Source organism: Montipora capricornis, chromosome 7 (genome assembly GCF_036669925.1).
Source record: "Montipora capricornis isolate CH-2021 chromosome 7, ASM3666992v2, whole genome shotgun sequence".
NCBI classification, from domain to species: Eukaryota; Metazoa; Cnidaria; class Anthozoa; order Scleractinia; family Acroporidae; genus Montipora; species Montipora capricornis.
Genome location: NC_090889.1, coordinates 18809515 through 18834514, shown reverse-complemented (window position 1 = coordinate 18834514; position 25000 = coordinate 18809515). Strand labels below are relative to the sequence as shown.

General features: G+C 40.2%; 2 protein-coding genes, 1 long non-coding RNA gene and 2 pseudogenes across 3 annotated transcripts in view; 1 reads left to right on the top strand and 4 right to left on the bottom strand.

Moving 5' to 3' along the window:
• LOC138055743 (tetratricopeptide repeat protein 28-like) overlaps window positions 1-4441 on the bottom strand; it is a 6298-nt pseudogene extending 1857 nt beyond the window's left edge.
• LOC138057569 (G-protein-signaling modulator 2-like) lies at window positions 1083-2347 on the bottom strand (the record flags this gene model as incomplete). The annotated part of the gene is made up of 4 exons (XM_068903542.1): window positions 1083-1158; window positions 1190-1691; window positions 1811-1887; window positions 1941-2347. Coding segments are annotated over 4 exons (1062 nt in total), but the record flags the coding sequence as incomplete, so codon positions are not given.
• A 2-nt stretch (window positions 4442-4443) lies between the features above and the next one.
• Window positions 4444-11330, bottom strand: LOC138056366 (uncharacterized). The gene is made up of 3 exons (XR_011133429.1): window positions 11236-11330; window positions 10364-10419; window positions 4444-5108 (listed from the first exon to the last, which is right to left on the bottom strand). It is a non-coding gene; the product is annotated as an uncharacterized lncRNA (long non-coding RNA).
• Window positions 11331-13312: 1982 nt separating this feature from the next.
• LOC138055742 (cytochrome P450 3A24 pseudogene) lies at window positions 13313-17460 on the top strand (annotated as a pseudogene).
• A 602-nt stretch (window positions 17461-18062) lies between these two features.
• The window catches only part of LOC138056365 (tetratricopeptide repeat protein 28-like), a 15919-nt gene continuing 8981 nt past the window's right edge, over window positions 18063-25000 (bottom strand). The window contains exons 3-5 of the mRNA XM_068902146.1: window positions 22390-25000; window positions 20244-22149; window positions 18063-19794 (exon numbers count right to left, since the gene is read on the bottom strand). The exon at window positions 22390-25000 is cut by the window's right edge and continues 326 nt beyond it. Of these exons, the coding sequence (XP_068758247.1) occupies window position 19794; window positions 20244-22149; window positions 22390-25000 (4518 nt within the window). The 3' untranslated portion in view covers window positions 18063-19793. The remainder of the gene's footprint in view (window positions 19795-20243; window positions 22150-22389) is intronic.

Below are 25000 nucleotides of genomic sequence, written 5' to 3'. Positions count from 1 at the left end.
CTCGAAGAGAAATTGCCTGAACATCGGACATTTTCAATATATAATCCTCTTCTTTGGGAATTAAGGATTTCCGTTCGATATTTGGGGCTAAAGCAATCTCTCCAGTTTTTTCACATCCATGTGCTGCAATGTGAACTAAAGCAACTGACTTCAATCTTTTTATCACCTCCGCTTTCGTGGCACTTTTTCCCGTCACCGGTGTTGTCTGCAGACGTTCTCCAATCATCTCTACTTCTTTTTTGCGAACTCAAGCTGTTTTAAAATGGGCTGCCCTCTGTTGTTAGTAATTTCCTTCAACCATGGATCACCTACAAGCAGTGCTCCAGTCTTACTGTGGAAGTCTTCAGGTGCACCAACGATCACATTAAAAGCGGTCAACGAGGGAACGGTGCGGATCCTGATAGATTCACTCAATGCAGAATATGGAGCCAAGCAAAATGGTCCATCGGGAACAACGATTAACTCATCTCCCTGGAGCAAGTCTGCAATTGGCCCGAGTAAGACATCATACAACGGTTGTAAAGAGTTAACGGACGATGAAGATGGTAGAACTGTTTCCTCACTAATAGGTTTTTTGTTGCAAGACAGGTCACTGCGTAATGGATCCAAAGAACGATTCTCGCATCTGACACCATCCCCTTTGCTGATCCCTTTCAAAATAGTTTCCATCAACAAATCAGCACTTCCATTCGCGATTTCGTTTTGTCGAAAGCTGATCTTGCTGTCTTTTCTTAGCACCCAAAACGTGATCTTGTTCTCGTCAAGTGCCACAAAAACGGCTTGTGAAGGTAAAAGCTGTAATGCATCTGAAATAGTTTGCTTCGGAGCGAGTGCAAAAATTGGCTGAGAGTGAATTCCGTATTGTTCTTTCAAAATATCCATCAAGGCCTGTGCTCGACTTTTCTCAGCAGCAATTAAAGCTTCTTCAATCTCTCCATTCTTCAAAAGTGTCCTCCACAGAGCAGTGTATGACACGCGAAAAGAATCACGAAAACTTATTTTCCATTCATCTTCTGATTTTAGACTATGCCTTGTTTCATCAAAATGGTTTATGCTTAAACGATAACAACTAAGTGCATTACTCAAGGAACCCGACAATTCATGATCGCAACCGAGGGAAGACCACGCGATTCCCTCTCCTGGACAGTCTCCGATTTCCTTGAAAATAGTAAGGCTATGTTCATAATACTCCATGGATTCCTTAAAATGACCCATTTTAAGATAGTCATTTCCCAGATTTGTACAAGCTGATCCCTCCCCAGCCCTATCCCCTACTTCTTGAGCAATACTAAGACATTTTTCAAAGTAATCAATGGCTTGTTTAAATTTACCTATACAACGATAGACAGCTCCCAGATTTCCGTAGGCTGATCCCTCCCCAGCCCTATACCCTACTTCCTTAACAACACTAAGATTTTTTTCGTAGTACCCAATGGCTTGTTTAAAATCACCTAGACTACGATAGCCATCTCCCAGATTTCCATAGGCTAATCCCTCCTCAGCCCTATCCCCTACTTCTGTAGCAATGCTGAGAAGTTTTTCGTAGTACTCAATGGCTTGTTTAAAATTACCTATATTGCGATAGGCATTTCCCAGATTTCCATAAGCTTTTCCCTCACCAGCCCTATCCCCTACTTCTTTGGCAATACTAGGATGTTTTTCAAAGTACTCAATGGCTTGTTTAAAATTACCTAGATTGCGATAGGCATTTCCCAGATTTCCATAGGCTAATCCCTCCCCAGCCCTATTCCCTACTTCTGTAGCAATACTAAGATGTTTTCAAAGTACTCAATGGCTTGTTTAAAATTACCTAGTTTGCGATAGGCATCTCCCAGATTTCCATAGGCTAATCCCTCCCCAGCCCTATCCCCTACTTCTGTAGCAATACTAAGATGTTTCTCGTAAAAGTCTATGGCTTGTTTAAAACTACCTAGACTAACATAGGCATTCCCAGATTTCCATAGGCTGATCCCTCCCCAGCCCTATTCCCTATTTCATTAGCAATGCTAAGATGAGTTTTGCTGTACTCAATGGCTTCTTTAAAATTACCTAGATTGCGATAGTCATTTCCTAGATTTCCATAGGCTGATCCCTCCCCAGCCCTATCTTCTACTTCTTTAGCAATACTAAGATGTTTTTCGTAGTACTCAATGGCTTGTTTACGATTACCTAGATTGCCATAGGCATTTCCTAGATTTCCATAGGCTGATCCCTCCCCAGCCCTATCCCCTATTTCTTTTGCAATACTAAGATTTTTTTTGTAGTACTTAATGGCTTGTTTAAAATTACCTAGACTAAGATGGGCATTTCCCAGATTTCCAAAGGTTGTTCCCTCCCCAGCCTTATCCCCTATTTCTTTCACAATACTAAGACTTTTTTCGTAGTACTCAATGGATTGTTTAAAATTGCCTAGACAATTATAGGCATTTCCCAGACTTCCATAGGCTGATCCCTCCCCAGCCCTATCCCCTATTTCTTTAGCAATACTAAGACATTTTTCGTAGTACTCAATGGCTCTTTTAAAATTACCTAGACCAAAATAAGCACTCCCCAGATTTCCATAGGCTGATCCCTCCCCGGCCCTATCCCCTATTTCCATAGCAATGCTAAGATGAGTTTTGTTGTACTCAATGGCTTGTTTATAATTACCTAGATTGCAATAGGCAACTCCCAGGTTTCCATAGACTGATCCCTCCCCAGCCCTATCCCCTATTTCTTTAGCAATACTAAGACAAATTTCGTGGTACACAATGGCTTGTTTAAAATTACCTATACAAGCATAGACATTTCCCAGATTTCCATAGCCTAATCCCTCCCCAGCCCTATCTCCTACTTTTTTAGCAATACTAAGATGTTTTTTGTAGTACTCCATGGCTTGTTTAAAATTAGCTATATTGCGATAGGCATTTCCCAGATTTCCATAAGCTTTTCCCTCACCAGCCCTATCCCCAACTTCTCTAACAATACTAAGATGCTTTTCGTAGTACCCCATTGCTTGTTTAAAATTACCTAGATTGCGATAGGCATTTCCCAGATTTCCATAGGCTAATCCCTCCACAGCCCTATCCCCTACTTCTGTAGCAATGCTAAGATGTTTCTCGTAGTACTCAATGGCTTGTTTGAAATTATCTTGATTGCGATAGGCAACTCCCAGATTTCCATAGGCTGATTCCTCCGCAGCCCTATTCCCTATTTCTTTAGCAATACTAAGACAATTTTCGTGGTACACAATGGCTTGTTTAAAATTACCTATACAAGCATAGACATTTCCCAGATTTCCATAGCCTAATCCCTCCCCAGCCCTATCTCCTACTTTTTTAGCAATACTAAGATGTTTTTCAAAGTACTCAATGGCTTGTTTATAATTACCTATATTGCGATAGGCATTTCCCAGATTTCCATAAGCTTTTCCCTCACCAGCCCTATCCCCTACTTCTTTAGCAATACTAAGATGCTTTTCGTAGTACCCCATTGCTTGTTTAAAATTACCTAGATTGCGATAGGCATCTCCCAGATTTCCATAGGCTAATCCCTCCCCAGCCCTATCCCCTACTTCTGTAGCAATACTAAGATGTTTCTCGTAAAAGTCTATGGCTTGTTTAAAACTACCTAGACTAACATAGGCATTTCCCAGATTTCCATAGGCTGATCCCTCCCCTGCCCTATTCCCTATTTCATTAGCAATGCTAAGATGAGTTTTGCTGTACTCAATGGCTTGTTTAAAATTACCTAAATTGCGATAGGCATTTCCCAGATTTTCATAGGCTGATTCCTCCCCAGCCCTATCTCCTACTTCTTTAGCAATAGTAAGATGTTTTTCGTAGTACTCAATGGCTTGTTTGAAATAGCCTTGAGAGTGATAGGCAACCCTCTGATTTCCATAGGCTGATCCCTCCCCAGCCCTATTCCCTATTTCTTTAGCAATACTAAGACTTTTTTCGTAGTACTCAATGGCTCGTTTAAAGTTACCTAGACAAACATAGGCATTTCCCTGATTTCCATAGGCTGATCCCTCCCTAGCCATATCCCCTATTTCTTTCACAATACTAAGACTTTTTTCGTAGTACTCAATGGATTGTTTAAAGTTACCTAGACAATTATAGGCATTTCCCAGACTTCCATAGGCTGATCCCTCCCCAGCCCTATCCCCTATTTCTTTAGCAATACTAAGACTTTTTTCGTAGTACTCAATGGCTCTTTTAAAATTACTTAGACCAAAATAAGCACTTCCCAGATTTCCATAGGCTGATCCCTCCCCGGCCCTATCCCCTATTTCCTTAGCAATGCTAAGATGAGTTTTGTTGTACTCAATGGCTTGTTTAAATTTACCTAGATTGCGATAGGCATTTCCCAGATTTCCATAGGCTGATCCCTCCCCACCCCTATCCCCTATTTCTTTAGCAATACTAAGACAATTTTCGTGGTACACAATGGCTTGTTTAAAATTACCTATACAAGCATAGACATTTCCCAGATTTCCATAGCCTAATCCCTCCCCAGCCCTATCTCCTACTTTTTTAGCAATACTAAGATGTTTTTTGTAGTACTCCATGGCTTGTTTAAAATTACCTAGACGAAAATAATAATTTTCCAGATTTCTATAGGCTGATCCCTCTCTAGCCCTATCCCGTACTTCTTTAGCAATACTAAGATATTTTTCGTAGTAGTCCATGGCTTGTTTAAAAGTGCCTAGACGAAGTTAGGCATTTCCCAGATTTTTATAGCCTGATCCCTCACAAGGCTTATCTCCCTCTTGTTTAGCATTACTAAGATGTTTTTTGTAGTACTCAATGGCTTGTTTGAAATTACCCAGACTAAAAAAGGGTATTCTCAGATTTTGATAAGTTGATCCCTCCTCAGCCCTGGAGGCTATTTCTATGAAAATATGTAATGCTTTGATTAATCTTTTATGGCCTGTTGATAATTAGGTATGTTGAGGTAAGCACCGCCGAGATGAAAACGAGCCCTTCCTTCACGATCCCTGTCTTTTACACTTATGGCAATTGCAAGCTCTACAGTTTCTAACTTTCCATCTACCATTCTTCAATAACTAAATGACAATTAAAACTTTTTCGATGGGATGGTCCAATGTCAAATCAAGGATGAAGCTGAAAGGAAAGAAAGGCAAATACGCTTGATGTTTAATCTGCTTTATAAAGTAATAAAAGATTATGGAAAATTATGTATTTGGTGTTACCAAGTCATTCTCTCGTAACGGTGAAATCTATAGTACTGAAAATTGTCCATTGCTGTTCATTGCCCCATCTAACCACTCACTGCGATTTTTTTAAAGTTTTCAAACCACTGTAGAATTTTTCTACGGGGGTTTTAAAACTTTTGTCCTTGCCAATTTACCTTTGCTTATTCTCCCCATTAATGTTTTAAGCCGAAACTGACAGCTTACGGCCCTTAGCCATGCAAAATTTCAGTGTGGCACAGAGGCTTTTTGTTTTGAAATTAAAAGTGTGCTTAGTATAATTATAGTTACCTGGCCTATCAATGAAAGTGAGGCTAGAATTGACCATGTTTTGATAGAAACCTTGCTGCTTTCAACTTTAAGTTATTAGCATGAGAAAATCATTAACATAAGAAAAGCAGTCAGGTCTGTATCATGACAAGGTCAACTCCAACCTCACTTTCATTTAAAGGCAAGGTAACTACGCACATAACTGTAAAAAAAAAAAATTATATTATCGAGTTTTCGAAGGGTCATATTATTTTACATATATATATTTTTTAGTTTTGTATGCCGATTGCAAGAAACCCGGTGATCCAAAGTGATGGTCCTCCGAGAGATAGCATCTGGGTCCTACACTTTATACATAGGTACGTACTTATTATTTACTCGACAGAATATAGAATATGGGGTTTTTATGGTAATGACGAATACATAAATAGGTTAGAGTGCAAAAGAGGTTTCAGAGTGGAATACGGAAGTTGCTATGGCAAGAAAGCGATGGAGTGATGTTATCGAGTATGTGATAAATAAATAAATGTTATTCACCGGGAAAAACTGTGCCTGAGGTCTTGAGTACGGCCCGAGGCCGCAGGCGGGCCTATTTATTTTTTTCCACTTTTTGTCTGAAAATGAACAAGGCAAACTGGTTTGCAAAAAGTCTTTCTATCTGCTATACGTTGCACTGTCACAAATGAAATTACTGAAAAAAGCGCCCCGATCGCAAAGCTCAAAGAAAAATGATAGATTAACGATAAAACAGAACTTATGATAGCTCTAGGTGCTATCAATATACACAACAAACAGTTATATTTCATGGCAAGCACGGAGAAGTGAGCTAAACAAACTAAACAATGATGTTTGAAAAATTTGCACAAACAATCGAATAATTTTTTTCGTATTAAAATGCTTTGTCTTGTTGAAAATGAAACGAACTTAAAACAGGAGGAATAAATTTGGTGAGAAATACGCAAACATCTGTCTCTGCCTTCATATCTTATTATTTCAAGTATTCATCTTTGTTCTCCGTCAAGTCCTTCAGAAATCAGTGCAAAACTTGAAAAAGTACGCAAGAAAAACTTGTTGACATTTGCATTAGTTCAAGCCGGAGAATTTTCAACTTTCATTCGTGCCCATAAATCACGAAATGCACTCGCCTTCATACGATCTCCTATACATATACATATTACATACTTTATTCATACACGGTAAAATCTTCAGTATATGTTATAGTGAGAAGTTATATTACAACTTGACTGTTTTACAAGATTGTCGTGTGGGAGCCCGACGGACAGGTCCTATAAAGTTGGTCAGTTTGCCAATTGAAATATCCTGGGGAATCTGATTTCCGTAACCATAACAGTGCTCCGCTATAACAAAAAGCACGTGCCAATGATTTGTGCCTGGCATAGGCAACTCGAGTTTAGCCTCAGAGTCTCTTAAGTTATACTGTGTACTGCGGGTATGAAATAAATTCTGGAGGTACACTAGCTGTGGAGAGGCCTTTGATTATTTAAACATCAGTATGGCTTTGGTCTTTTTCCGGCGTGCAATATTAGATTATTCCAATTATCCAGATCTAAAAAGAAACTGGCACTTTGTATCGTAATTGAAGCTGGTAATCGCCCTGGCAGCTCTATTTTGAAGCTTGGGGAGTTTATCACTTGAAGTTCAGTTGCAATGGCCCCAAACGGAGCTGCAATAATCAAAGTGTGGTAAGATGATCGCTTGATAGATTTGGAGGGCAGTGCCTTCTCCTAAGATGGATGGTCTTCTACGTTTACGGGCACCTGTAGCTGTAGATATCCACGTACTAATTTCATCTATATGTTTAGAACATAACAGTTGGTATCATTGTCGAGGTTTAGCCAAGCTTCGCTTTCAAGATTGAGTGAGGGATGACCTGCAGTATTACCGCATCCAAGTAAAGAGGGTTAAAACACACTGGGGCACCGGAAACCGGGTTACAGCTAACATCGAGGTGTGCCTTTCGACACCATTCACATTGGTTTTTTTTCTTATTTCTGAAGCCTAATTTTAAGATGTGGTAAGATGTTTCTACAAGCAACAAGCTTTTTAAAGACTTGACTGGAAGTTTTACCTGTAAAATCTAACAGGGACGAATTTGCCATTAGCTTATTTGAGGGAAACGATTAATTTAAGCAACATAAATTACTTCCGCTTTAGTTTCTATCAATAACGAAATTGGCTTTGGCTTAAACAGCTTCAAGATTTAAGGTATGAGTGGATGTAATAATCAATAATTTTTTGCGAACACATTCAGCCTTTTACTGAAGGATAAGCCGAACAGGGGGTTCGAAACAGGAACTGTTTAGTAACGGCCACTTACATTGGTTGAGTAAGGTTGACTCTAGACGGGCGTATTTATGGAACTACAGAGTACTGAATAGTGACAGAGGGAAAATTCCCTTTTCTGGGATGCAATTAAAACAGACCAATATTTATCGGTCAGTTTAAAAATCGGACTGCGGACTGAGGACTGCACTAATTAGGGACACTGAGAACTGAAATCAACAATTGACGCAAATCAAGTGCAACACTAGAGGGAGTGGAAAAATTGATATGGGGAAGAACTGAAACATTTTAGGCATAAACGTCATCTATTCGTATATTTCCATCTTTTATATTAAAGTCCTCTGACTGTTACAATACATACTTAATTGACCACCACTCCCCATAGGGGCTTTTCAGGGCCATTGAAACACAACGAAACTACAGAACAGAACAACAACAACTGTTAAGAATCCCAACTGGCTGGAGGCAAACCAGTTGGCTATTTACAAGTGTGCCTGGGAAGTTGAACCAGGGACTACCAGGATCAAATTCAACGAGTGGTCAGAGCGAGTCTTGAACCCGGGATCTCCGGATCTCAAGGCAAGCGCCCTAACCACTGGGCCACACTACCTCCGCATAGTACCTGTTGTTGTCGTAGTTCAAGCCAGGATGACCGGATGGATTCAAGACTCACGAAGAGTGCTTTGGCTCGTCACGCAATCTTTAGTTTTAAAGTCTGTGTAAGAGGCTAAAGATGAAGTCGGTAGTGTGTACGTGTAAATCAGGACATCGGCTATAATAGTTCTTCTCTTGGTCGAGTGCTGTTTACAGAAGGATCCGCAGTCCGCAGTCCGCAGTCCGCAGTCCGCAGTCCGCAGTCCGCAGTCCGCAGTCCTCCCTTTATACTGACCCCTTGTTTGAACAAGTCAACCACTGAGCAAAACAATTCTGATTTACTTGGTTAATCTTTAAACAAATAATCTCAAATAATTCCTATCGAGTTCAGCAGTTGCAAAATTCAAAATGGCGTTGCCAAAAAAACTAAGTGAGCTGAAATGCTGGCACAATAGTGAACTAGCGCTTGGGAAAGAACAAGAGCTTCAAATATTCCTTCTGAAATATTGCTTCTTGAATCGTTATGCATTCAGGGCCCTTTCTTTTTCATTTGACGCACCAATTGCTATACGACAAAACGCGTTTTATCTAATGAGAGAGGTCTAAAGTTCACTTATTACTAAAACCCAGCACAATGACAACTTTAACAAGGAAAAGCCTAAGGGAGAGGAATCTTCATTAATGTCCTATTCATATTATTGGATCATAATTGACGGGGTATTCAAAATAGGTTATAAATGCACGAAGGATCAGTGGTTCATTGAGCAAGCTAGATAAGTTATTAATGAGCTATTGGAGATTTAATGTTACAAACAGTGCAGTGATCGTTAAGTTCATCACAGGTAGAAAGGAATTGCATTGCGTTGGGGTAAGAGCATAGTACTTTATGTTCTAAGTCTTTCTGACGGGAAGGGGGTAGGGGGCATTGAGGTCTGTTACAGACTGCAAACTTCCCTCCAAAACTCACCGAAAATCGCTTTCAAAACTGAATATCTGAACATTCCGAATACGATACTGACGCAGGCACGATATGGACTAAGCTTATTCATGTTACAATGGTATTTGTCCCTTAAATCGTCCCTTAGTGGATAGTCATAGATGGCAACAGAGGACTTAAGGTAGTTGAAGACAGCGGAAAGAAAGATTTTGCTACCAAATACACGAGAGGTGTTGATAAGGCGGGACTGTGAACTGTCACGAGAAAAGAATAGCGACAATTAAACAGCCATGTATCGGTAGAGTTTTCGAATAAGTTAAAGGACCACCTTCAACCGACAGGTTTTTCGACCGTTTGTTTTTGTTATGGAAATTCGCATTGCGAAGTGATCTGATTGGATGATCTTCAGCCGGCTTTGGCTGTATTTTCATATATGAAAAATGTTCTACAGCTCGTAATGCCTATCGGTTCAAGGTGGGCCTTTAAAATCAAGAAAGTCTGAGATAATTGAGTCGCTTGTATAGCGCGTTAGAAACTAAATATGAAAGACATATTTCATGTAATTCTAGCAAAACGGTTGTGACAAGAACAACTATTATTATACATATGAAAAAATCGAGTTTTTGAATCTAAACCTCAATTAGATGGCTTATTGGACTCCTCTAAGACCTATCAAAATCGGGAAAAACTCATCAATCAAAAACGATGATGAGTTAGGAGCTCCCTGCCTTTGGAACATAACACTTGACTGGTGAGGCAAAATTGCCAGATAGGAAAACTCAAAAGTAAATTAATTGTCGGCCTTAATTATAAAAACTATCCTTTACCATCCTTGAAGCAGGACTTATCTAAGTTGATATCGATCGATAACTTACTTCACCATTGATACAATTAAATGTTGCACGCCTGAAACTTTTGTTCAATTCAAGCAGGCGTTGAGGTTGTTCTTGCTATAAGGACGTTGTTTATTCGTCCTGAATTCTAATCGCAGCCGTTGGCGAACTGTAGTCAATCTCAATACTCTTGAAGTATTATAGTATTTCAAGTTTAAAATTACTCACCTTTTTCGGCGATTCCTGAGTCAATTACAGCTTGACCAAGCAACGAAATCTGCGGTCTGATAAAAAAAATGAAAAAAGAGAAACGCGATTAAGGAAGGGAATCACACCTTTTTTCTGGGAATGATCTGTGCCTGATAAACTACTTTCTTTGCCTCAACGTACTAGAAACATAAAGTTGGTTTCCGTTACTTTGTCACAGTGTGAATACATATATAGCATGAATTAAGACGGAATCCACCAGAAGTTCGAGTAACAAATGGACAAAACCCTAGTACCAAGATTATATACATCGTATTGCAAGGTTCTGTAAGACTGTTTTAAATATCTTCTCAAAAATAATCATTTCTAGCAACACCAAACGTCAAAAACAACTGTTGAACTTCTTAAGAAACACTTGAAAGTACTGGTGAAATGAAACTGATGATGAAATTTTACCCGTTTTTGCACAATTTCTCTGAACTTTGAAATTCAATTTCCGAGTCTCGGTCCCATGGGAAATTGTTTTACTTCAGGCAATTATTTATATCTTCAGCTTAAAGAAAATGTAAAAAGGACTTAACTTTATTCTGGTACCAGATATTTGTCTACTATAAACTGACATTGTTCGATTTTCTATCGGATTTCGTCTTAAAACTAAAACAAGCTGTAATGGTGTCAGCTATGCAAAACTTAAGAGTTTTAATCTTTAAATCGAGTTCTAAGATATGGTGACACGACTTTTTTGATAAGCTTAGCAAACAGAAGAACATATTTTCACCCAACCTGATCTCGAGTAACAATCTGACCATAAATGCATTGTTGCAATGTAACGATGTTCGTATAGAATTGATTGTTCCTAAACCGTTTAATAACCTATGGAGGACTTAACTTACCTTTTAAAAATATTCTAAAAGACTGCCTTAAAACAATACAGATATTACAGCAGGACGAGAAGAGTGCAGTTTGGAAGAAGCGTGTTTACTTGGCGAAGGCACAGAAAGTGATTTGTTCCGTTGCAGTTTTGAATATATAGCGGAAATAGTTCTATTATTAGCTCTGTGATATCGTGTTGTTTTGACTCCAGCATTATTACAAATAGACGGAAAATGAAATTACGCCCGGTAAAGATAAAAGAAAAAAGTCTCCGGCTTTAAGAATACCCGGCGATTTAGATTTAGATATGAGCCTTACTGCCGATAAACATGCACATCTAACTAAACCAGCATGCTTGATTATTCTGCTCTTAGAGCTTTAGGGCAGGGTAAGTATCGAAAACGAAGCACTCGAAAACGAAAAACATAGTACGGAGAACCCAAACGGTCGAAAACGAAGTAAGCACCCTAAGTCGAAAACGACGCCGAATCCAAACTTGAACAGGATGCACTCACAAATCGAATGTCGAAAACGAAGCACCCTATTTGCCATTAGAAGATTGCTTTGACCAGAGACAAAAATCTAATTAACGCTTATTGTTGATCAGAATAAAATCAACGTTTTACTAAATATCATTTTTCTGCCGTTTCTTGCTCAGTACTATATTCTTGCGTTGAGAAACTTTAAGTTGCGTACACAGCGACAAATGCAGAAAGCCATTATGATCTTTAAGGCGTTAAATGGTCTTACAAACGAGTATTTAAGCGATGTATTTACCAATCGATCTGACCTTACTAATTATTCATTGAGGGACTCCGTGAACAAACTTGCTGTTCCAATGCCACACACCATCTTTTCAAGGGATTTCTTCGCTACTCACTGAAAACAAATTTAGTCCCTTTCTTCACAGGGAGTTGTGCGAATTAGCGGTATTGCAGGGTATCATTTTGGAGAGTCTGTCCAAAAAGAGGATAACATTGTGAAGAAAAAACCTGCTTGTTATTATAATAGCTTTTTGGATGGATTTCAACTAACAAGTTGATGTAAATGCTGAATTAGTTCGATACCCGAAAATGGAAATTGCAGTGTTCTGCTACATATATAGACCAATTCGATTAAACTCAATGTTGCACCCACTTCAAATCTCTCGGGGTTAAGGTCCTTTTTGTGTGGCATTTGCATGATAATGTAGTATTCACATTTGAATGATGTGGAAATACTTGGATCAAAAAGTTTTATTCCCAAAGGATTTGAATTGGGTACAACATTGAGTTAGCCTAATGGACATCTTTAGCTTGTACGTTTTGTTTTCCCATTTCAGACCACTTGATGTTCCCAAGGGAATGTTTCCTTTTTTTTTTTCATAAGTTATGCATACATGTGCACGTGCATAAGACGACATTTGAAAGAAACTGTTCCCTAGAGTAACATCACGTGGTCTGAAATGGGAAAACAAAATGTACAAGCTAAAGAGGTCCATTGGTCTATTACCAGAGCGACAACTCAGCAACCAGTTTCGTGCAATCAAAATTAAACCACTCTAAAAACAATACAAGTTGTTGACTCTTTGGACAGTACCATGCTTCAGTGAACTGGATATCCATTGTTTTAATACAAATAACCACCCCCCCCCCCCCCCCCCAAATGAACTGTATTATGTGATTTGCGAAAATACAAAATATGAAGAGTCCCCGAGACGTGCCCCAAAGTGAACTTCATGGGACACGTCGCGGGTTGGTGTTGCACAATTACAAAAGCATCAGTTTAATCAGTTCACACGAGGGGACATGTCGCTGCAAAATATCCCTGAAACACGTACCCACAACTCGTTAATGTGTATGCACATGTTGTGATTTTGCCCCTGCTACATACACCTTATCCCAAAATGACCGCTGATTTATGCGGATACAAATTGGCCCTTGTTGCCTCGTTCAAGCTAAAATATTCTTTTCAATTTGAAGCTTAAGAACGAGGCATCCTGGGCTTATTTGAATAAAAACAAAAGAATATTTAAATGGCGGCCATTTTGAAATAAGGTGCATGTCGCCTCAGTGTGCACTACACAATTTTTTTGTCGCTGCAACACGTCGCTGCAACATGTCCTTGCAACATGACCCCTCGTGTCTGCCCATCTTAAAGATCATTGTAAACGCGTTTCCTCGTATTTCTACTCTTTGTAGGTACATTGACGTTTTTCAAAACGTAGACTACTTGTGTGCGGTAGCAAAGGACATTCTGGAGAAAAGGCAAAAGCAGGGATTTCCCGGCACAAAAGACCTCGTGCAGTTGATGCTAAAAGCACACGAGGGGCACGTGGACGGCGTTAGCAAACTGAGTGATGATGAAATTATGGCCCAATCTATTGTGTTTTTGGTGGCTGGATTTGAAACCACAGGTAAATGAAAGTGGGAAGTTCAATACCAAATCCAACTTTGATCGTTGTTTTATGCTGATTGTAAAAAAACGTAACTCCATCAAATATTTGACGTTCTTTATTCCAAGCTAAACGTTATCATCTTTGTTACATTTTTGTATTATTTCCTGTTTCTCAGCGGGGGAGGGGGCGGGGGGAGTTCGTAAGTTTCGAACCCAGGCCGGACAAACAATTTAAAAAAGAAAACGCTCCCTTATAATTCACTCTGAAGGTGATTAGATTTTCCAGAATTCTCTTATAGGGAGTATAAACCTAGGCCACCTCTCGCAATCCTATATTTTCTCCCTGTTGGATGTTACAAAACCCACATGACGGTCCCCCTAAGGGTAGAAGACGGAGTTCATGGTGTTGTGCTTTGGTCTTATTTTGTTGACAATTAATCCTTGTAGAGGACGCTGTGTGCTGTTAGGAAGTTCAATAAGGACCTTAAGATCTAATATGGCGACGGCCGCGTAAACGTCATTTAATATTGCCAGTTTATGTTTCTTAAAATTTCTCGTGATAATTTCAGTTTGTTTAACTTTCACAAACTATCCGGGAAATGAATTGGGAGGAACAGTGTTGAGACTAAGAAAAAAATCAAAGATTTGCCCTTGCGCGCTCGCGTCTTCCTTGGGATTTGGTCAATGCACGTTGCAGATTGGCAAAGAATGGGAAAGAAATGTACAAATTTTAAAGCACACGTGCAGAGCCATTGTTTTTCTTATTAATGTTTATAATTTGGTGGCGCCCTGGCCCGGGTGGCTCGAAGGATGGTTAGCGCTAACCAGCGTTAAATACCATGGAAACCTATAGCTTTTGATACCTCCTAACCAATGGTTAGCGCTATCCAGGCTTCGAGCAACCAGCCCCTGGCTGAGGGAGTCATGTAGCAGCTCTCGTAACTCATAACGGGATTGACTCGCTACCCTAGCGCCTAACAAAAGACTAAACAATTGAAACAATGACTTAGACTTAAAAACAATATAAGCTGATTACAATACCAAACAATAGCAGCTTACGAGAGCTGCTACACTACTGGGCTGAGGTTGCCGTCCTAGATCTAAGCACGCGCGTTTTTGAGACGCGGGCTGCAACCGGAAGAGAACATTTTGCGTGCCAGGACAGTGGTGTCTCCCAGATTTTTATACTTATCATCTCTAATGGAGAAAAGACACTTGACAATGTGGTTGTGTGAAGACAAGTTAAATTATAAAATAATTACGATAGTACGCGTACTCTCATTGGTCAATAGCTGTGTTTAGATGAGAGTATTGAAACACGGCTGTGATATCAAACGAATTTTGATTAGTTATATGTGCTGTCAGACGCGCGTTTTGATTGGCTGGTAGGAAATATGAGCGTGTATCAATCTCGGGGGAGTTAGGAGAATTCTCGATAGTTATGCATACCCTCGACTGCGTCTCGGGTTTGCGCTAACTGTCTCGAATTATCCCAACTCCCCCTCGAGTTTAGATGAGGCTATGGTAACACGGAAAACGTCGTCTATTGCTTAAAGGGAAAACAGCTCACTTTCGGTTGCCGTCCGCGTCTCAAAACGGCCCGTTCTTAAGCTTCTCAATTACACAAGGACAACGGCAACGTCAACGAATACGTCACTCCAAGACATAACCAAGTATTTCGCGATTATTTCGGTCATATTGTTCACGTTGTGTAATGCGGGCGAACTACAATATCCTGGAACTGGATCGGTACGAACGGTTTTAAAGTAAATTAGCGAATGACTGGCTCATCGCTGTATGATGAAAACCTTAAGGCGCCCGCAAACGAAAAAACACTGTTGCGGAAGCATTGTTTCCCGAAATGTTTCCTTGGCGGGCAAACGAGGAAACATTTGCTGAGGAAGCAAAATGTTTCTGAACAAAAACACTTTTGCTTCCCGGGGAGGCCAGTATTTTATTTTAACCAATAATATTTTTGCCGTGTGGCGTTGTCGTTGACGTAGCCACGGCGTCTGTCCAGGATTGCAATCTCAGAGGCCATCAGTGTTGTTTTGCGAACCACGTGACGACCTAGCAGCAGTGTCAATATTGAAAGAACTGTATAAAATTTGAAGTGCGGGTTATTGGTGGTTTTCATGTGACGTCATCACCACCATGTTGGTGGACGAAAACAAGGGATCTCTCATTTGCTGCTTATGTTCGTCCACCAGAAATTGTAAGTTACATCATTGTTATCTGTGTCTCTTGAGATTGGTTGCAAATCACCTATAGATGAATGAGAGAAGTGCATGATTCTCTCAAGTATCTGGGCAATAGCCCTTTTCACGGTTAGTTTTTTTCATTTCCATTACAATATAATCTAGCATGTATGTGAGGTAATTTCGGGCTATTTTGTAGTTGTAACACAAAATTGCCTCGCATCCTCGTTACATTACATTGTAATGTCAATGAGAAAAATTAACCGTGAAAAGGGCTATTTAAGCAATTGTCCCTTATTCACACTTGAAAAATTCAGGTGGTTTCAACAAGATTCGAGCCAATGAACTCTGCGATACTGGTGCAATGCTCTACCAACTGAACTACGAAGCCACTTAGTTGGGAGCCAGTCAATTTGTTGGGTTCATTTGTTTCCGTGAAGGACTCCATGAACGGATGAAAGGTATTGCTTAAATTGTCCAGCTAAGTGCAAAGGTCGCTTCTCTCATTCGTCTAATATAACCCTCACTTGAAATACGCACATTTCTTTCGTTCATTCATCGAGTCCTTCACGGGAACACAAGAGCCTAACAAATTGACCTGCTCTCAACTGAGTCGATTCATGCATTCATAGTTCAGTTGGGAGAGAATTAAACCGGCACCGCAGAGGTCCTGGGTTCGAATCCCGTTGAAGACATCTGAATTTTTAGGGTAGCACGTTAGCCCAGGCATTGCTTTTGAACAACACTAGTAAAAGCTTTGTGACCAAAAACATAATGTCCCTCGAGAATACATAATGCAAAGTACAAATAACAGAGGTAAACGTTGACAACCGCCGGGTTGGGTTGAACAGTTTCCCAAAACCCCATTTGCAATCCATTTTAATCTTCTTCGGCTTTGCACATCTCTGCTTCCTTTTGTATTTGCTGTTTTATTTAAACCTTCCTTCATTGTTTTAAGTACTTATTTTTACGTTTCGCTTGATTTGTTCGCCATTTTTCAGGCGCCGAATTTGGCTAAATTTCGTGACACGGAAGTCTTTAAACTGACATTAAAAATATTTTACTAACTTTTTCCACTTTAAACTTTCTCCTTTTTCAGGCAATACCCTGACAAGCATTGTATATTTTCTGGCAAAATACCCCGAGGTTCAAGATCGTCTTATTCGAGAAATCGACGAATTGATCAATACTCACAGGGATGAGCCCCTGTATGAGCTGGTACAAAAGGATGGGTACATGGATCAAGTAATCTCTGAGGTGCTACGCCTCTGCGGCCCAGCGCTTCTTCTTATCCGGGAATGCTCCAAAGATGCCATCTACAAGGGCATACGGATTCCCAAGGGTTGTGGCATCAACATTCCTGTGTACGTTCTGCACCGGGACCCGGACTTATGAGACAATCCCTTGGATTTCCATCCTGAAAATTTTTCCCCGGAGGCTAAAGAGAAGCGGGACTCATTTGCATTTCTTCCATTTGGTGCGGGTGCCCGGCAGTTCGTTGGTATGCGGTTGGCATTGTTGAAGATCAAGATCGCGATAATGAAAATCACGCAACGATTCAAGTTTGAACGTGCACCAGAGACCGTGGAGAAGCTGGAGCAAAGGGCAGCGCTGCTCTTGTCGCCTAAAGAAACGATCTATGTGAAGTTAAGAGCCCGGCAATTTGTATAGGTTATCACGTGATCTCAAGTGCAATTTGGTATAAATGGGGAGCTTAGGCACGCGACGTTTTTGAGATGCGGACGTCAACCGGAAGAGAGCGCTTTTCCGTTTTAACTTGTTTTCACACAACCAGATATCTTGCTAAGTATCTTTTCTCCGTTAGAGATGACTAGTTTAAAAATATGGGAGACACTACTGTCCTGGCATGCGAAATGTCCTCTTCTGGTTGCCGTCCGCCATCCGTGTCTCAAAACGTCACGTGCTAAAGCTCCCTACAAAGCACGAGTAAATTTTTCGGACAAAAAAAAATTTCTCAAGCCCGTAGGGCGAAAAATGACAAATGCTTGTTTATGCCAAATAGCCCTTTTCACGGTTAGGTTTTCTCATTGGCATTACATTATCTAGTATGTATGTGAGACAATTTCGGGCTATTTTGTAGTTTTAACCCGAAATTGCCTCGCATTTACATTAGATTACATTGTAATGCAAATGAGAAAAACTAACCGTGAAAAGGGCTATAACTCCTGAAATTTTGGGTTTACTTATTAATAATATCCGTAAATAATAGGGAGAAAGAAAATCAGGAAAAGTGAAGTTTTGACAGCGCGCGCTTTAATTTTCGATGAAGCTCATTCAGCTGATTGGTTGAAACAGATGACAACGTTTGTCAAATTCAAACCTTTACAAGGTTCAAAAGTCATTCAATTGTAAACTTAGAAAGAATTATAATTAGCACCCGTGTTACACTCGTTTTTTGCTTTTACACCAGTGTCAGTTACACGAGAACTGCACTATTTTTTTCAGCCAATCAGAACTGAGTATTTTTTTCACGTATGTCATTAATAAAGAACAAGCTGTCAGGGGCCAGTTGTTCAAACGCTGGATTGCGCTATCCAGCTTATAAATCACTATCCAGCGGATAAACACGAACAAAACCATTTGAGTGATCCAGTGGATAGTGGTTTATCCGGCGGATAGCGCTATACATCGTTTGAACAACTGAGGCCAGCACAACAAACTATTGTCGTTATGTATATCATTAAAGAACAAACTGTCAGCACAATAAACTGTTGTGGTCAGTTCTCCCGGATTGTTCAATATATTTTAAATATATCAGTTTGTATATGTGCAATCAATTGTGACGATCCTGTCTAGGTTATTAAATATTCTCATAGAAAATACTTAGCCAATCAGATTGCGAGATTACGAGCAATTGTGGTAAAAATTCTCATAGAAGATAATATGAACTCTTAGTATGTGTGTAATCAAGTGTATCGGTCCCGTTAAAGTTATTAAATATTCAAATCACGTCTCGTTAGAAAACAATAGCGTTGACTACTCGACAGCAGTAACATCATGTAAGAAGAGGTAAAAACTTGAAAAAATATTTTTTTAAAAACGTTTGGGTAAAGGGTTAGGGTTAGGGTTAGGGTTGGGGATTAGGGGTAGGGTTGTGGAGCTTCACGGCTCCACAACTCCACCAGCCGTAGAACCCCCACTTTGTATACTACTCCCTTGTATATTATTGCTGAAGAGTGGTTAGCAGGCTAAGATAAAAATCTCTGCAAAAATATAATTTTCCAGTTGTGAAGGTGGCTATGATGAATCTGCTCCAGATATTTTTTTTTTCTAACTTTGCTGCAGATTTGTTGGTATCCCAACGATTATTCCAGGAATGGAACTACTTTCGGCGGAATGCAAACGCATTCTTTCACTTTGCTAAAAAATACCACTGATAACTCGAGGGAGTAAGCCCTATAAAGAAAGAAATTTATTAAGAAAAGAAAAACGTCTTCTTTATTGCTGATGGTTTCATTCATTTGTTATGCAGAAGAGGAATAGGAAAAAAAATTCATCCGGCCTTTCTTTTCTATTTTGTTGAATGTTGCAAATGTGTCTCTTTTCTTTATCATGGCAAACGCCTTATGTTAAGGGTCATCAGCAGAAGTGTTGTTTATCTTTTCTTTCGAAACTGGCTTACACTACTTCACAAAAACAGTTTCAAAGAAATAAATTAAATATGATTTTTAGCAACTCAACTATAGCACTATGATTTTGATCGCCATTGGAGCAACACTGCCTTATGAAGAAACGTAGTATCGAAATAATGTGTAACACTAGTACTTAACTAGAGCTCTGAGCTTTCTGTCATAATTATATTTTACTTACAATAATTTCAGTCTGTTGGTTTAGTTAACGCAGTAAACTTCTACTAAACCTTTGGAGTTTGTTCTACTGGCATAACCATGATTGTTAACCCGTTCTGCATTTTTTTAAAAAGTTCGGCAATCAATTAGGCGTCAGGCTCTGCCAGGTAGTCTTGTTGCATCTTGGACATCGATTCTGGAAGAAGGAAAAAATTAAAAACAACTCTAAATATAGCTAGTTCTTTCGAGCACATGCAATGCCGCGATCAGAATGGCTACATGCAGGACGATGCTGTCTTAGAATTCCTTACAAAAGATGACGTTCAGAGATCTATGGGAGAAGCAAAAGATACATTGTTAGGTGATAAATGAACCATCTTCACCAGTTAACAAAAAGCCAGAAAAGACTGAACGAAAATAGTTTGTCCACCAATGTGAAATGTGTCAGTTATGCTTCTGTGCATAAGTGATATGCATATAGAAATTACGTTTGTGACAAAAGCGTGTTATAGGAAACTTTGAATTGTTTACTCTACGAAGCTAGCATCTCGTTATCATGCCATCGTAGGCCTATTTAGTTTTTATTGTCAGTTTTCCATTTTGATAGTACTCTTGTTTTCTGAGTTAAACTCGAACTTAACATACCATTTTTTTGGAAATTCCAACATGACATCATCGCCAACCAGCACAAATGGCGCCCAGTGCTTTATAGCGCAATACTGCTTTGACTCTCGGAGAGATTTCATTGCTTGTTGAAGAGCTGCACTTGCGCTTTTTCCATCGAGCAGCTCCTGGTAGAAGCGCCTCATAAACAGCAACGTTGCCTCGTCATCAATTGCCCAGAGTGACACCAAAACAGACCGAGCTCCAGCACACAGGAAAGCCCTTGCAATTCCCACCACTCCCTCAGACTTCACTTGACCTCGGCCACTGTAAGAACAGCTCAGCACAACTAGTCTTGCTCGAAGAGAAATTGTCTGAACATCCGACATTTTCAACATATAGTCTTCCTCTTTGGGAATTGGCGATTTCCGTTCGGTATTTGGGGCTAAAGTAATTTCTCCCGTTTTTTGGCATCCATGGCCTGCAATGTGAACTAAAGCAACAGATTTCATACTTTTCAGCACCTCAGCTTTAGTAGCACTCTTTCCAGTCAGCGGTGTTGTCTGCAGAAGTTCTGCAATCATTTCTACTTCTTGTTTTGCGAACGGAAGCTGTTTCAAAATGGGCTCCCCTTTCTTGTTAGTAACTTCCTTCAACCACGGATCACCTACAAGCAGTGCTCCAGTCTTACTGTGGAAGTCTTCAGGTGCGCCAGCGATCACATTGAAGGAGGACAACGAGGGAACGGTGCGGATCCTGATAGATTCACTCAATGCAGAATATGGAGCCAAGCAAAATGGTCCATCGGGAACAACGATTAACTCATCTCCCTGGAGCAAGTCTGCAATTGGCCCGAGTAAGACATCATACAACGGTTGTAAAGAGTTAACGGTAGATGAAGTTGGTAAAACTGTTTTCTCACTGATAGGTTTTCTGCTGCAAGACAGGTCACTGTGTAGTGGATCCAAAGAACGATTCTCGCATCTGACACCATCCCTTGCGCCGATCCCTTTCAAAATAGTTTCCATCAACAAGTCAGCACTTCCATTCGCGACTTTGTTTTGTCGAAAGCTGATCTTGCTGTCTTTTCTTAGAACCCAAAACGTGATCTTGTTCTTGTCAAGTGCCACAAAAACTGCTTGTGAAGGTAAAAGCTCTAACGTAGCTGAAAGAGTTTTTTCCGGCCCAAGTGCAGAAAATGACTGAGAGTCAATGCCGTATTGTTCTTTCAAAATGTCCATTAAAGCCTGTGCTCGCCCTTTCTCAGCAGCATACAAAGCTTCTTCAATCTCTCCATTCTTCAAAAGCATCCTCCACAGAGCGGTGTATGACACTCGATGAGAATCACGGAAACTTATTTTCCATTCATCTTCTGACTTCAGAATCTGCCTTGTTTGATCAAAATGTTTTATACTTAAACGATAACAACTAAGGGCATTACTCAAGGAACCCGACCATTCATAATCATAACCTAGCGAATACCACGCGATTCCCTCTCTTTGACAGTCTCCAGTTTCCCGGCAAATACTAAGGCTGTGTTTATGGTACTCCATGGATTTCTTAAAATGACCCAGTTTAAAATAGACATTTCCCAGATTTCCACAAGCTGATGCCTCACCAACCTTATTCCCTACTTCTTTAGCAATACTAAGATGTTTTTCGTGGTACTCCATGGCTTGCTGAATATTACCTAGACTAAGATAGGCAATTCCCAGATGTCCATAGGCTGATCCTTCCTTAGCCCTATCCCCTACTTGTTTAGCAATACTAAGGTGTTTTTCGTAGTATTCCATGGCTTGTTTAAATTTACCTAGTTCGCAATAAGCAACTCCTAGATTTCCATAGGCTGATCCCTCCTCAGCCCTATCCCCTATTTCTATAGCAATACTAAGGCGTTTTTTGTGGTACTCTATGGCTTGTTTAAAATTACCTAGATTATGATAGGCACCTCCCAGATTTCCATAGCCTAATCCCTCCCCAGCCCTATCTCCTACTTTTTTAGCAATACTAAGATGTTTTTTGTAGTACTCCATGGCTTGTTTAAAATTACTTTGATTGCAATAGCCACTTCCCAGATTTCCATAGGCTGATCCCTCCCCAGCCCTATCCCCTATATCTTTAGCAATACTAAGATGTTTTTTGTAGTACTCCATGGCTTGTTTAAAATTACTTTGATTGCAATAGCCACTTCCCAGATTTCCATAGGCTGATCCCTCCCCAGCCCTATCCCCTACTTCCTTTGCAATACCAAGACGTTTTTCATGGTACTCAATGCCTTGCTTAAAATTACCTAGACTAAAATAGGCATTTCCCAGATTTCCATAGGCTGATCCCTCGCCAGCCCTATCTCCTACTTCTTTAGCAATACTAAGATGCTTTTCGTAGTACTCCATGGCTTGTTTAAAATTACCTAGACTAAGATAGGCAATTCCCAGATTTCCATAGGCTGATCCCTCCCCAGCCCTATCCCCTACTTCTTTAGCAATACTAAGATGTTTTTCGTAGTACTCCACGGCTTGTTTAAAATTACCTAGATTGTGATAGGCATTTCCCAGATTTCCATAGGCTGATCCCTCCCCAGCCCTATCCCCTACTTCTTTAGCAATACTAAGATGTTTTTCGTAGTACTCCACGGCTTGTTTAAAATTACCTAGACTAAGATAGGCATTTCCCAGATTTCCATAGGCTGATCCTTCCCCAGCCCTATCCCCTACTTCTTTAGCAATGCTAAGATGTTTTTCGTAGTACGGAATGCCTTGTTTAAAATTACCTAGGCTAAGATAGGCAACTCCCAGATTTCCATAGGCTTTTCCTTCCCCAGCCCTATCCCCTACTTCTTTAGCAATGCTAATATGTTTTTCACAGTACTCAATGGCTTGTTTAAAATTACCTAGATTGCAATAGGCAACTCCCAGATTTCCATAGGCTGATCCCTCCCCAGCCCTATCCCCTACTTCTTTTGCAATACTAAGACGTTTTTCGTAGCACTCCATGGCTTGTTTAAAATTACCCAGATTACGATAGGCATTTCCCAGTTTTCCATGGGCTGATCCCTCCTTAGCCCTATTCGCTACTTCTTTAGCAATACTAAGATCTTTTTTGCAGTACTCTATGGCTTGATTAAAATTACCTAGACTAAGATAGGCATTTCCCAGATTTCCGTAGGCTGATCCCACACCAGACCTATCCCCTACTTCTTTAGCAATGCCAAAATGTTTTTCGTAATACTCAATGGCCTGTTTAAAATTACCCAGATTGCCATAGGCAACTCCCAAATTTCCATAAGCGGATCCCTCCCCAGCCCTGTCCCCTACTTCGTCAGCAATACTAAGATGTTTTTCGTAGTACACTATGGCTTGTTTAAAATTACCTAGTTTGAGATAGCCACCTCCCAGATTTCCATATGCTGATCCCTCCCCAGCCCTATCCCCTACTTCTTTAGCAATACTAAGATGTTTGTCGTAGTATTCAATGGCTTGTTTAAAATTACCTAGACTAAGATAGGCAATTCCCAGATGTCCATAGGCTGATCCTTCCTTAGCCCTATCCCCTACTTGTTTAGCAATACTAAGGTGTTTTTCGTAGTATTCCATGGCTTGTTTAAATTTACCTAGATTGCGATAGGCATTTCCCAGATTTCCATAGGCTGATCCCTCCCCACCCCTATCCCCTATTTCTTTAGCAATACTAAGATGTTTTTCATAGTACTCAATGGCTTGCTTAAAGTTACCTAGTCTGGCATAGGCAACTCCGAGATTTCCATTGGCCGATCCCACGCCATACCTATTCCCTAATTCTTTAGCAATACTAAGATCTTTTTCGTAGTACTCAATGGCTTGTTTAAAATTACCTAGACTAAGATAGGCATTTCCCAGATTTCCATACGCTGATCCCTCCCCAGTTCTATTCCCTACGTTTTTAGCAATGCTAAGATGTTTTTCACAGTACTTTTTGCCTTTCCTAAAATTACCTAAACAAAGATGGGCAACTCCCAGATTTCCATAAGCTGATCCCTTCCCATCCCTATCCCCTACTTCTTTAGCAATGCTAAGATGTTTTTCGTAGTACGCAATGGCTTGTTTAAAGATGCCTAGCTCGCAATAGGCATTTCCCAGACTTCCAATGGCTGCTCCCTCCCCAGCCCTATCCCCTACTTCTTTAGCAATACTAAGACATTTTTCGTGGTACTCAATGGCTTGTTTAAATTTACCTAGATTGCGATAGGCATTTCCCAGATTTCCATACGCTGATCCCTCCTTAGCCCTATTCCCTACCTCTTTAGCAATACTGAGATATTTTTCGTGGTACTCAATGGCTTGTTTAAAATTACCTAGATTGCCATAGGCAGTTCCCAGATTTCCATAAGCTGATCCCTCCCCAGTCCTATTTCCTACTTGTTTAGCAATACTAAGCTGTTTTTCGTAGTACTCCATGGCTTGTTTAAAATTACCTAGACTAAGATAGGCATTTCCCAGATTTCCATACGCTGATCCCTTCACAGCCCTATCCCCTACCTCTTTAGCAATACCGAGATGTTTTTCGTGGTAGTCCATGGCTTGTTTAAAATTACCTAGATTGCAATTGGCATTTCCCAGATTTCCATAGGTTTTTCCCTCTCCGGCCCTATCCCCTACGTCTTTAACAATCCTAAGATGTTTTTCACAGTACTCAATGGCTTGTTTAAAATTACTTAGATTGCAATAGGCAACTCCCAGATTTCCATAGGCTGACCCCTCCCCAGCCTTATCCCCTACTTCTTTAGCAATGCTAAGATGTTTTTCGTGGTACTCAATGGCTTG